Raw genomic sequence first — 14,477 nt, 5'->3', positions numbered from 1 at the left:
AACCCATGTCAGGTCACAAGACACACCAGGAGCCGTGCACAGTCACCGGAAAGCCGCTAGGAGCTGCAGGACATTCCTCGGTGAGTATTTTGTGGCCAGCAACCCCCCCCCCCCCCCCCCCCCAAAAAAAACCGTCCCTATTATTCCCTCGGGCATGCCAATTAGTTGGGACTTCCAGTTGTCTGAGTTCCGGATAACAGGGACTTTGCTGTATTTCGGAAACTGATTGGCAATTGGCTATTGGAAAATATTAAATTGAAAAGATTCTCCTTTATCGGTGAAGTAAGCAAGTTTCTGATATTGCAGCAAGTCCTGTGACTCATAACCTTAGCTGATAGATGAAAATGATGAGTAAGAAGATGATTTAGAAAATGAGTAAAGATGAGTGAGAACAGTTTTTACCAAAAGCGAAAATGTCTCAGCCTGTAAGGGAGTAGTCTACTAAAGGACCGCAAATAATCACAAGCGCATGTATGTAGCATTAGCAAGGGCATCTCTCTAAATGAGTCAGAAAGTTGTACTTTTTTATTTCTTAGGAGGCAAAAGCAAATGAGTCTATCAGATTGTAACTAACACTCAAGCACACACCAAAGCTCAGTTCACATCAGAATACCTACGTTGTGATTTATTTCTGGACAAGCGGATGCGTTTCCCATAGAAGCCTACTGGGGAAAATGCATCTGCCTCCAGACTCCAACAGACCACAGGAGCAGATACTACAATGTCCTCTCTGGCTGGCCATTCAAGATCCAGCTCAAGTGTGAACTGAGCCTAAGGTTCCTCTGTTTGTTACACACTCATACACCAAAGCAAAGTGCAAGTGGCCCCCTTCTCAAAGGCTTCAGGGGGTAGAAAAATAGTAAACATCTGTGAGCTTTGCCATCAGTTTTTGCTCAGAAAAAATGTAAAAGGAATTAAATGGTTTAAACAGCTTTCATTTAGCCAGATCTAAAATGTTTTATTAACTCTGATTTTATCATTCACACAAGTAAAGATGTATTCTCTCTGTTCATCTACAAAAATATAGTGCAGGCGAAAAACCAAGTACAAGCTACAGTATACTGTACGTCTTTCTAAAATTTGAATTTAAATCACACTTATTTGTTCATTGAAAACAGTACACATGTGAAAATATAGTTGGCACAACAATTTATGTAACAAAATAAGATCATGAGCTACAAATTTTAAACTCGATCTATGAGGTTATATGGTGTTGTTTTTCCATCTGTAGTGACTTGAATCCCTCCTCATGCGCAGGAAACATGATGGTGGTGGGAATGGATCAGTGCTTCAAGCCTCTTGATGATCTCATAATCTGGTAGCGCTAAGGCATTTACATTCAGACCCAGCAAACGGGACACCACTTCTCGAAAATCTACCAGCTAAAAAAAGCAAACAGAAATATGTATTATTATTATTATTATTACAAACAGCCACAGGAATATGTTTATGTTTCAATATAAAATCTAAAACCTATCCCCTCCCTCCATGCCCATGGTACTAATAAGACTAAAAAGGACCAAACTGAGTAATCAGTGCATAGATACATTCCTAAAATATGCTGAAGCTACAAGCAGACCGATTGCTTTACAAAATATTGATCTCAAAAATGGAGCAGGGTACTACAATTAGTGTCATTTGCAATATATATTTGTTTGCTGGCTAGATGTACAGTATATTCATATCTTCATGCAGACTTTAAACACCTGGTATGGCTTATGTGGCTGTGCAGTGACATCTAACAGTGTAAGTGGTCAGGGTACATCGAAAACTTTATCTCACGTACATCCCAATCTTACATTTGGCTATATTATGAATATCTGGCTATTTTTGTCGGTAAAGCGGACCTGAACTTAAATCTTTCTTTCTGCTCTAAGAGATACGCAACAGCATAATATCCTTTGAAAAAAAACATCTGTTACAGCTGATGCAAATATTCAGTTTGTCTTCTTCCTGTTTTCATGGAAGCAGACATTTTGTTAACAACCTGTGCTTGCCATTAAGCTTCTCTGCCATGGCAGTCAGGTGACACAGGGGAGATATCAAATTACAACTTGTGATTAGTCACAGATAAGGGGGGATTTGACAGGCTAAACTATCTAAATACATACAGGGTGCATTTCTCTGTTTCCTTCTGTCCTGTGCAAAAGTTCAGGTCCACTTTAATGCTGTTTGTGTCAGTGTTGTAGGAACAGGGGTGCAGAGCTTGTGACCTCAACTGGGCCCCTGCAACAGCTACCAGTTTTGCTTTTCATTGGTGTCACAGTAGTAATAATTACAGATGCGTGTGCTTTGAACAGTTGTAATCATTAATAAATTGTATCCCACTGTTTGATTATGTCTTCTGTGTGTTGCTCTCCTTAGGATGAAGGTTCAAGGGAAGGGGGGGGGGGGGGGGGGCTGGGATTAGAAGCACAATGCTAGTAGGGGTCTAGTAAACATTCTATGATGGGACCAAGGAAAAGTTTGCGCTGGGGTCCATGACCGTGCAGCGGCCCCACTGGTCTAAATCACTGACCTAGAATGAGTAGACTGAAGTGAGAGGACATACTGTACATAATTTACCAATACACTGTAAATAATTATCACCCAAAATTCTCGTTACTTGTGAATTTAGGTGTCACTTTCAAGTGAGTACTGTACTGGGTTAGCTTCTGGCTGAATAGAGTGTTTCTGTTCTTTTGACAGGTAAAATGGAGGGTAAGTAACTGGAGCTGCAGCCACCAAGGGGCCACCCTGCATGTCAGGAATTCTTGCTCAAGTACTTTTTACTGAATAGGTACTGACCCTAGCCAGGATTCAAACCCTGGTCTCCCATGTCTAAGGCAGAGCCCTTAACTAGTACACTATCCAACAGAATAACAGTGTAAGTTGCACACTGACGGACTCAAAGCGCTTGAGCTGCAGCCACAAGAGCGTGCTCAGTAGGCAGTATTAGTGTTAGGGAGTCTAGCCAAGGACTCCTTACTGAATAGGTGCTGGCTTACTGAACAGGAAGAGCCCAGTTCACCTGTGTCCATATTTACTGTATCTCTATTTAGGTGCCCTTCAAGGATCTGACTGCTTTGTGCTCTTTCCTCCTTCTTTACCAAAATGTTTACAGCTACAGCAATAGGGGGTGGATGCACACCGTCCGTTCTGCATCCACATGTAACAATTTTCGTGTCCGCACCCCATCCGTTCTGCAGCAGCAGCGTCGATCACATTTGCTCGTACATATTGCTGCTCACCTGCCCCGCCACCACCGAGCAATCCTTTTAACAGCCCGGGGGCCAGCAGAAGCATGCAGCGCTCCATAGGCTGCAGCAGGCCAATTCTCCCTAGCAACAGGGAAAATTTTCATTGGTCTAACATGAACCAATGAGAATTCTCCCTGTTGCTGAGGAATCCCATTGGTCTTTTGCAGACCAATGAAGATCCCCCCCGGCCACTGACAGAACTGTTTTGAAGGGACCGAGCGGTGGCAATGGGTGGCAGCGATGGGCGGGGGGACACGTGAGTATAATGTCACGGCGGCGATGGGGATGCGGTGAAACGGGCAACGCGGATGCAGCGCCTAGCCTAGTGAGAATGGACAGTGTCTTATCTCATAGACTTTCATTGGACACATTTTCCCTCCCGGTCCAGGAGATTGTGCCAAGTTGGGACTCTGCATTCCATCTTGTGTTCCATGGCACACGGATCTGTGTACAATCCGTGTTTTCTAACTAGTGGAGACGGATCCTTTTTTAGCATAGGATCAGATACGCACAGATACGTTTTTAAAGCAAGCATGAATCAGCCCTAACCCAGAACAATATGTAGAAGCTTTCCAGAGGCGCCAATAGCATAAAAGTCACTTAAACGAGCTTAAAACCGATGGGGCAGTGGTGGGCCTATCCCATCCATGCAGACAAAGCAAACAAAGGAAGGACTGTGGCATCAACAGTCAAACAACAATTTTATTTATACTCCACGGTAAAAATAGGCTAATAGTCACCTATTTTTACCGTGGAGTATAAATAAAATTGTTGTTTGACTGTTGATGCCACAGTCCTTCCTTTGTTTGCTTTGTCTGCATGGATGGGATAGGCCCACCACTGCCCCATCGGTTTTAAGCTCGTTTAAGTGACTTTTATGCTATTGGTGCCTCTGGAAAGCTTCTACATATTGCTAAGTCCACCCTTGGTGGAGGGTTGTACCCATCTTCTTCCCATCTACAGAGAGCGACTTTTAATCCTGAGTGGGGTCAGGTTAATCTCCCCACCTGCCTTCACAGTGGTTGCCTAATGGTAACCCTGGTTTGTGAGTATTAAATTGTTATATTACTCATTATTAATTATCATCTATACAATATCACACTATTGGGCTCTTGGTGTCCCCCCTCCCTTTATCTAACCCAGAACAAGTATGCAGAGAGATCACTTTGATCAAATTTGCTTGAGGAATTACTGTCCCCAATATGCCCAATTGCTCAACTTTCAATTCAATCTGCTCCAATGGCATTATTGGAACTGAGTTCAAAGAAAAATAAATCTGGGCAGTTTACTGCACAGAAGGTTGAGTGGGTGTGTGGTTTCCAATCAGCAGGTGGGAGGAGAAGCCGTGGTGGGTTGCAGTTTTCAGTTTCTATTTGAGAAACTGGTAGATTTGAAGAATGTCGATAGCTTACCATATCATGCAGTATGGCTAGCATAAACATAAACAGAACAATCAGAATTTTGATATAATTTTGGAAAACAATGACACATAGGGGAAAAACTACACATTTGATACTATTTATATTAAAGACATAAAATTCTACTCACATATACTGTCTCCAAAACCTGTATTACAGGCTGCTACAAATAAAATGTATTTTCTTATTCACTATCATCATCAGACTATATTATCTATAAATAAAATGCTGAAGTTGAAGTAAACAGTTGTATAGCACAGATGAAGGTTACATGGCTCATATTTTATCAGTGCAGTTCATTCTACGGTCCTCCTTGAGCTAGAACTGATTGAACTGTTCTTTTCATCCTGGCTGGGTACATTTTATTTGTTTATTGTAACTAGTTTTTTGCGTCCACCATGTTCTGCTAATGTTTAGCAACATGGCCTGTGGCCCTGAAGAGGTTTTCGACTCTATTTCAGAAGAGTTGCCGCGGCAACACAGATTTGCCCACTATCCATTAAGCAATAGATAAAACAGCTAGACATATTACCTTCATTACTTAAATTGTGCAGCAAAACAAATTAAATATGAAATTTTTCTGCTATGACACAACCCAGCCTTTTTCCTGTCACTAAAAAGACTTGTGGCTTGTCAAACTACAGATAACCAACACTGGGAATCCATCCCTCTGTTATACAGCTAGTCAATAATTCTATCATGATTCTACATTTTTACATTTAAAGGTACCATCAGACACAGGAAAATAACCAGATAAGTAATGCACAATCTGACTTCTAAATTTCATTGGCTGCAAAAACCTTGCCCAGGCATGTTCACTTGACAGTGTCGAGGAAGAAAGTTTTGAAACAGGATACCATGCATCTTGGACATGCCAATGGAAAAGCACCATATAAAATAAATGGCATCAGAGGCTTGGAAAAGGACTTGGGAATACCGGTTGATAACAAGTTAAGGTACCTTATTCAATATCAAGCAGAAGCACAGAAGCAGCTAAAGCAAATTGAATTCTGGGTTACGTAAGCAAGAAATAAAATCACTAGATGCTAGTATGCTACTCCCTCTGTACAGATCATTTGTGAGGCCACATCTATGCTATACAGTTAGGGTATTGCACTATAGGAAAGACATTCAAGTTTTAGAACAGGTACAAAAATTGCCAGTTAACTTCTTCGGCAGTATTTTCGAGTGTAGCTCAGGGTTACTGTGAGCAGCAATTTGCTATTCTCTTGGAGACCACTGGGAGTGAGCAGTCGATCTCCAGTTTCACTCACACCCTGCGATCCAGCCACAGCAGCTCATCTTATCCGTGCCCTCTGAGGATTCATCACTATGCCAAGACCACCGTTAATCACATGACAACAGAGGGCGATCTCAGCATAAAGATTGAGAACGCATGAGGACAGGAGGATGACTTGCAGCATGTGCCCGAATTCAGGTGAGATGAGTGATCGACAGGCTCCGCTGCGCATTCTGCATATGGGATGTGGCACGGTGGCGTAATGGGCAGCACAGTGGCGTAGTGGTTGCTAACAAGCTCTGTGTTAGCGCTTTCGCCTTGCAGCACTGGTTCCTTGGTTCGTATACCAGCCAGGTCAACATCTGCAAGGAGTTTGTATGTTCTCCACGTGTCTGCGTGGGTTTCCTCCAGGCACTCCTATTTCCTCCCACATTCAAAAAAACATACATATAAGTTAACTGGCTTCCCTCTAAATTGGCCCTAGACTATGATACATGCACTACACGATATACACATAGCCATATGACTATGGTAGGGACTAGATTGTGAGCCCCTCAGAGGGACAGTTAGTGATGAAAATATACTCTGTACAGCGCTGCGTAATATGTTGGTGCTATATAAATACTTACATAAATAAAAATGGGGGGGGGGGTCACTCGGGTGACCTATACTGAAAGGGGTGGGGGCACCCTAACTACCTATATTGTGGGGAGCACTCTCTGGCTGCCAGCACAGGGGGCTACCTATAACTGGGGAAGCCTTTTCTGGCTACCTATACTAGGGGAACACTGCCTGGCTCCCTATAAAAGGGGGGGGGGGGCTCTCTGCTGATCCATACTTTGGGGACCTCTCTGCCTATCTATACAGGGGGAGGCACTTTTTGGCTACTCATAATGGAGGGTACACTTTGGCTAAATAATCTACAGGGCCGGTTCTAGTCTTTTGCAGCAAACTTGTGAAGATACGCCCCCCCCCCCCCCCTTTGAATTGGAATGATCGCACAGCACCTGACAATTTGCTCAGCACGTTATAGCTGTGGTGAGCTCCCCAAAAACACCCTCCGTATAAGTAGGAAGCCAGATATTGGTGCCCCCAGTATTAGTAGCTAGGTACAGTTGCCCCCAGTATAAGTTGGCCAGGCACTCTCTTCACTTCCTGTTTCTGCCTGGTGCTGCCCCCAGACTTCTGCCACCTGAGGAAGTCGCCTCACTTGGCATCATGGGCGGACCAGGCCTGCTAATCTAGGAGGGTACACTCTGGCTACCTAAACTTGGAGGTACTTTTTTGGCTTTCTAAACTGGGGAGCTCTCCGGCTGTCTATGCTTAGCAGTGTGCTTCTTTTCAGAAAAAACATTGAACTGCTTTTAGAAACTAAAATCTGGAAAGAATCATACCACTAAGGAGGTTAAATTAATCAAAGGGATGGAAGGTCCAAGGCAAACTGGGCTCATTTAGTTTAAAAAAAAAAGAGTACTGAGAGGTGACCTAATAAGCATATATAAATACATCCACCATAAAATCGTGGCAAGTACAGTATATTCCGTCGTATAAGGCGACTGGGCGTATAAGACGATCCCCCAAATTTTACAGTTAAAGTATAGAGTTTGGGATATACTAGCCATATGAGACTACCCCTCTTCCAACGCACACCAAATAAAAATGGAAAACAAATCATACATTGGTGCTATGAATGAACAGATACTGGTACTGTACTGTATGTGGTACCCAGTATATAACAGAATATAAGCGATTGACTGGTTGGATTGGTCAACTCTCCCTAAGTGGATTGGTCAGCTCTCCTTGTCTACCTGTTTATCAGAGTGCTATGGAAGAATAGATTGCGCTGTGCTCATAAAACACGCCTCTTTCACCCTTCTGGCCCACCCTTGTATCCTATTTACCTCCTTCTCTGCCTCTCAGATCTTGCACATGTGCACCTGCGCCGCTTCACTACAGTCCTCAGCAGCGAGATCTGAGAGGCGGTAACCTGATAGGGCGTATCACCCGGCATCAATGACACCCGGCGTATAAGACGACCCCTGACTTTTCAGATGATTTTCAAGGGTTAAAAAGTAGTCTTATACGCCAGGATATACAGTAAACTTTTTATCCTTAGAACTGTACCAGGGTTGCCAACCTAATTTCTAATTTTTTACGGACAAAAGGTCCAAAAAAGCAGGACACCCAAAATTTTGGACGGACAGGGGGCGGAGTTGGGGGCGGAGTCAAAAGCACACTTTTAAGTAGAGTTGTGGGTAGCGCTAAGCTCTGGGCATCGTCATTATTTTTAGTATTTATATAGCCAGGCCTGTGGAGTTGGACTCTGTGGATGTCATGTGACACAGGTGAGAGATCAGATTACAATTTGTGTTTAGACACAAATGTGGGGGAATTAGACAGGCTAAACTCTCTACGTACATACATACAGGGTGCATTTCTCTCTGTTTTCCTTCTGTCCTGTGCAAGAGTTCAAGCCCACTTTAAGTTCCAGCAGTGTGCCTGTGTTTATAGAAGGGGAAGCACTGTGTGTGACTGGATAGAATGCAAGCAGCTCAGTGACACAGAGAGCCCCAGGTTGCCCCGTTCACTCACTGTCCCTCAGTATAATGGTGGCAGACCAGCATGCAATGCTTTGTGACTGTCTTGCACTGTTAGAATGATTGGGGGGATGGGGTCCGTACAAGGCAAGTCCCAGCAGCATGCTCCTCTGTCTGACTGCCTGTCTCTGGCACTACAACAAGTGACAAGTCTCCCACAGCTCCCCAGCCCCAGGTTGACCCGTTCACTCACTGTCCCTCACTTCATTATAATGGTGGCGGTGCCTCTCTCACAGAGACTAGTGATACGGTGTGGTGTGGCCCTTTCTTTCCCTGGCGGCAGCGGCCGCTGCTGGTGCTGGCCTGGGCTCAAGTTAGTGGGCTTTGGGCTGCTTGCTGCTGCGACCTCCGTCCGTCCATGTCCGTGACTGTCCTCCTCGCGGTGAATGGCTGGGCCAGGCTGCCTGCATCACGTAGCTGCCCCTCTCTTATTGGGCAGCAGAGGTGCTGGTGCTAAAAAGGCGATCTGTCATTGGACAGGACTCAGGGGAGGAGGAGAGAGACTGAGGGAATGGGGATTGGAACAGAGTGAGCATGGCGCGCATGCGCAAAAGAGATTTGATGAGTTTATGTGCATTTGGACGGACGAGCAGGCAGGAAATACGGGCAGTACGGACAGCTGTTTTTTCAGAGGATTTTTACTGACAGTCCGTCTTTTTACGGACGGTTGGCAACCCTGAACTGTACACAGAACAAAAAACCACTATCTATGCATGGAGCTAAGGAGATTATACCAATTCTTGATGCTAGATACACACAATACAATTTTCTGGCAGATTTACCTGCCAAATCGATTTTTTCCAATATGTTCGATCTGAATTTTGATCGATTTGTCGATCGATTTCTGTTAACTTCTATGGAAATCGATCAGAAAATCGAAATTCAGATTGGTCATGTTGGAAAAAATCTATCTGGCAGGTAAATCTGCCAGAAAATTGTATCCTGTGTACATAGCATTGGAAATGTGTTCTTTATGGAAAGACTGGTTAAGGTGTGGAATACAGGGAGTGCAGAATTATTAGGCAAATAAGTATTTTGACCACATCATCATCTTTATGCATGTTGTCTTACTCCAAGCTGTATAGGCTCGAAAGCCTACTACCAATTAAGTATATTAGGTGATGTGCATCTCTGGCAAGTCAAAAATAGTGAGATATCTTGCAGAGGGATGCAGCACTCTTAAAATTGCAAAGCTTCTGAAGCGTGATCATCGAACAATCAAGCGTTTCATTCAAAATAGTCAACAGGGTCGCAAGAAGCGTGTGGAAAAACCAAGGTGCAAAATAACTGCCCATGAACTGAGAAAAGTCAAGCGTGCAGCTGCCAAGATGCCACTTGCCACCAGTTTGGCCATATTTCAGAGCTGCAACATCACTGGAGTGCCCAAAAGCACAAGGTGTGCAATACTCAGAGACATGGTCAAGGTAAGAAAGGCTGAAAGACGACCACCACTGAACAAGACACACAAGCTGAAACGTCAAGACTGGGCCAAGAAATATCTCAAGACTTTCTAAGGTTTTATGGACTGATGAAATGAGAGTGAGTCTTGATGGGCCAGATGGATGCGCCCGTGGCTGGATTGGTAAAGGGCAGAGAGCTTCAGTCTGACTCAGACGCCAGCAAGGTGGAGGTGGAGTACTGGTTTTGGCTGGTATCATCAAAGATGAGCTTGTGGGGCCTTTTCGGGTTGAGGATGGAGTCAAGCTCAACTCCCAGTCCTACTACCAGTTTCTGGAAGACACCTTCTTCAAGCAGTGGTACAGGAAGAAATCTGCATCCTTCAAGAAAAACATGATTTTCATGCAGGACAATGCTCCATCACACGCGTCCAAGTACTCCACAGCGTGGCTGGCAAGAAAGGGTATAGAAGAAGAAAAACTAATGACATGGCCTTCTTGTTAACCATATCTGAACCCAATTGAGAACCTGTGGTCCATCAAAAAATGTGAGATTTACAAGGAGGGAAAACAGTACACCTCTCTGAACAGTGTCTGGGAGGCTGTGGTTGCTGCTGCACGCAATGTTGATGGTGAACAGATCAAAACACTGACAGAATCCATGGATGGCAGGCCTTTGAGTGTCCTTGCAAAGAAAGGTGGCTATATTGGTCACTGATTTGTTTTTGTTTTGTTTTTGAATGTCAGAAATGTATATTTGTGAATGTTGAGATGTTATATTGGCTTCACTGGTAAAAATAAATAATTGAAATGGGTATATATTTGTTTTTTGTTAAGTTGCCTAATAATTATGCACAGTAATAGTCACCTGCACACACAGATATCCCCTAAAATAGCTAAAACTAAAAACAAACTAAAAACTACTTTCAAAAATATTCAGCTTTAATATTAATGAGTTTTTTGGGTTCATTGAGAACATGGTTGTTGTTCAATAATAAAATTATTCCTCAAAAATACAACTTGCCTAATAATTCTGCACTCCCTGTATCTAACCACAGGGTGTAATTATGGAGAATTTTATACCTGAAGGGCATTCACAGTTATGGTGTCGAAAGATGGTAGTTCGTGAGGTTAACCTTGATGGATGCATGTCTTTTTTCAACCTAGATAACTACATAACCATTTATTAGCTAACTTTAAGGCCCGGTTCACACTTGCGGTGGCCCTCCGGAATCGCCGTGCCGGAGCCGCACCGCTTGCAGAACGGACGGAACGGACGCACGGCATAGCAATGAAAGCCTATGCGTCCGTTCACATGCGTCTGTTCTGCCGAACCGGATCCGGACTCCGGCCTCCGTTCCAACATGCGCTATTTTTTCATCCGGCTCCTCCGGCAGCCGTATCCGGGGCGGAGCCGGACTGCACCATCCGGCCAATACAAACCAATGGGAACCGGAGAGCGCACAACACACTGGCTGAGAAATCCGGATGTTCTACCCCACTTCCTATGGGGATTGTTGCGGCGATATTGGATGGGGACACATGGGCAAGCATTTTGGAGTGGAGCAGCACAGCTGGATCCGGATCCGGAGATGTTGGCAGCATGTCGCAGGTGGAGGTGAGTGCTAAACAGCAGAGGGCCTGATTCCACAGGTCCCCCTTCTGCTGACCTCCCAGACCCCAACTTTTTTTTTGTTTTTAACGTAACTTTTGCCAAACGGATCCGGATCGCATCCTGATGGACACCTGATGCAACCTGACCGGATCCGGATCGGATCCGGATCAGAACCGTACGGTTCCGATCCGGATCCGGTCCGGATCCGGTCAGGTCATCCGGTCCGTTTGGCAAACAACCGCAAGTGTGAACCGGGCCTTAAGGACCACTGTCACGAATAGTGTTTTTTCTACAGCAGATTAGTGCTGGTGCATTACAGGCAGAAGTGACCAGCAAATTGTTTGTTTGTTTTTTTACTGTTACACATAATAAATAAAAACGTACTTCTACTATGAATCTGTTCCTTCATTTGCATCGGCGACGTGGGACGTACTAACACTGGGAGGGGTACATAAACTGTGATATTTCAGAGGTACACTGCCTCTCCCCCCCTGCATTGACCGTTCCTAACGAGCTTTGTGTCAGCTGCTTGGAACGCCTGTCATGTTGACATAGGAAGGCTGTGGAGGAATCCCATTTGTACAGACACTGCTAGGGGCAACTATCGAGTCTCTGAGACTTATGCATGCGCTGTGTGCACCGCATAAAATTTTCTAACATGCGACTTTAACGTCGCACTGTGAAAGAGGCCTAAGGGAATCAGCCAGGTGTGTTGTGAATAAGTCTTAATAAATTTCACCTGCCTAGTCCTAGTCAGAAGATCTGTGCTCACAGAGAGATACTGGCTGCTGCCCTACAGCTAATTGATGGGTATGTTTGGATGATGATGGGATCGGGGAGGAGTTTGGACAGTTTCTGTCATCTCAACAGAAAGAGAAGCTGCAGAATTCGGACAGCCAGGAACATTTAATATAACATGTGCATGGCTGATAACTGCAAATCTACTATTATACTTACATACTTCTTGGTATTAACCTCCCTGGCGGTAAGCCCGAGCTGAGCTCGGGCTACGTCGCGCAGGAGGATTTCTCAGGCCCTGCTTGGCCGATTTACTTACTTTTTTTTTGTAACACGCATCTAGCACTTTGCTAGCTGCGTGTGCATTCCGATCGCCGCCGCTCCGCGCTCGATCGCCGGTGTTTGCCTCGCCGCGCCCTCCCCCCAGACCCCGTGCGCTGCCTGGCCAATCAGTGCCAGGCAGCGCTAAGGGGTGGATCAGGACTCCCTTAGACGTCACGACGTCCATGACGTCGGTGACGTCATCCCGCCCCGTCGCCGTTTTTTGAACGGGATTTCCTGATCAAAGATCGCCGGAGGCGATCGAAGCAGGCGGGGGGATGCCGCTGTACAGCGGCTATCATGTAGCGAGCCCTAGGCTCGCTACATGATATAAAAAAATAAATATTTAAAAAATAGTGTTGCGCTGCCCCCTGGCGGTTCCTAATAGACCGCCAGGGAGGTTAAAATGCATGGAGGGACATGGCCTCTTGAACAATTCCTCTCCAGTCTCCTCTATCAATCACTCTATTTCTTCATCTTGTAATTCCTATCTTCTTCCCATTCCCCTCAACATCATCAAACCAGCTTATTCTCTACCTTTTTCTGAAGTGACAACCTCCTACTTACAGCACTGTCTTCTGTCATCCTCTCTATGGCCCCGATCCAATTCAGTTTTTCTCCATGTAGGGGGCTTTGCTATTTAACCGCAAATATTGGCGCCCATTGACTTAAATGCAATTTGCCAAATTTGTACAGTCAAATCAGGTGTATTTCGGGTCTACAGTAATGACCAGAATCCAAACAACACTATTTAAGAGCATTACTCAGGCGAATAGTAGATTTTCAATTGAGCATTGCTTTTGTGTCCAGGGCAATGGGGATCAAGATTTTGTGGTGTGGAGTTGGAATACCGCTATTTCTGGCGCACATTTTTACATGTGCGTAAATGGGGAGCCCAAGCAGGAGCTTTGGAGAACCTTTTCCCGGGGGCTCCAGTGTTCTCTATTACAAAAAGCAGAATTGAGTGGCGGCGGCAGTCTCAACTGGTCTGGTAGGTTGGCACAGATAGATGATGCCAGGTGAGCCTGGTATGTAGTGGCAGATGTTGGGTGAGCCCGTTGCCTGGGGCTGAAGTGGCATGTGCAGTAGTAGTAGCAACGGGGAGCAGCGGCCAGGAGGGGCTTTATCTATTGAAATTAAAGGAGAAGACAGATGAAAGAAGCAAGACGTAAGAGAATAAAGAAAAGACAGAAGAAAAACAAGAATACCGAACAATGTTTTTTCCCCTTTTCCCCAAGTGTACTTTGTTCACTGAATAGGTATAGGTACAAAAATGACCCTTGATATCAATTTGACAGGAAGGGGACAGATATCTGGGGGTCCCTTTATTAAAGCACTTAACGCTAGCGAGTTTGGGAATTGGATCCGGCCCAGTGTCTTTCTTTTGGTACTAATCTGCAACTTCTCGTTAACCTGGCCATACATTTATAGATTTTCACTTAATGTTCCACAACCATTTATTCCTTTATCAGTAGAATCAATTCAGACAGGATCAATTCCTACCACACACAGCACATAGATGTAGGGATGGTCGGAAATGCCAATTTCCGATTCCGCGGTAATTCCGCATTCCGCCATTGCCAATTACCGATTCCGCTTTCCGGTACCAATTTCCGCATCCCAATGCGGAATTTCCGCCGGAAATCGCGGAAATTCCGGCCGACTTTAACATAGATTTTCTCAAAAACTATAAGGTCTTTTTGAAAACTTTTTTTTGCATCTTATTCAGAAGATTCTGTTTAATAATCCCTGAAAATTTGGTGTTTCTAGGACTTACGGGGGCTTTGCTATTAACCACTACAGTCGGCTGATTTTTACTGTAATATAAATGCAGAAAATAGGCAGATGCAGATTTTCTGCATTTTACTTTACAGTAAAAATCTGCCGACTTTAGTGGTTAATAGCAAAGCCC

General features: G+C 44.6%; 1 protein-coding gene across 5 annotated transcripts in view; it reads right to left on the bottom strand.

Moving 5' to 3' along the window:
• Positions 1-1,132: 1,132 nt before the first annotated feature.
• The window catches only part of CCDC170 (coiled-coil domain containing 170), a 139,318-nt gene continuing 125,973 nt past the window's right edge, over positions 1,133-14,477 (bottom strand). For all 5 annotated transcript variants that reach the window (XM_068231998.1, XM_068231997.1, XM_068232001.1 and 2 more), the window contains one exon: positions 1,133-1,382. In XM_068231998.1, coding sequence (XP_068088099.1) covers positions 1,248-1,382 — 135 coding nt within the window. In that variant the 3' untranslated portion in view covers positions 1,133-1,247. The remainder of the gene's footprint in view (positions 1,383-14,477) is intronic.

The sequence above is a fragment of the Hyperolius riggenbachi genome, chromosome 4, assembly GCF_040937935.1.
Source record: "Hyperolius riggenbachi isolate aHypRig1 chromosome 4, aHypRig1.pri, whole genome shotgun sequence".
NCBI lineage: Eukaryota > Metazoa > Chordata > Amphibia > Anura > Hyperoliidae > Hyperolius > Hyperolius riggenbachi.
The sequence above is the reverse complement of the archived record's forward strand: the minus strand, read 5'-3'. Positions and strand labels throughout refer to the sequence as shown.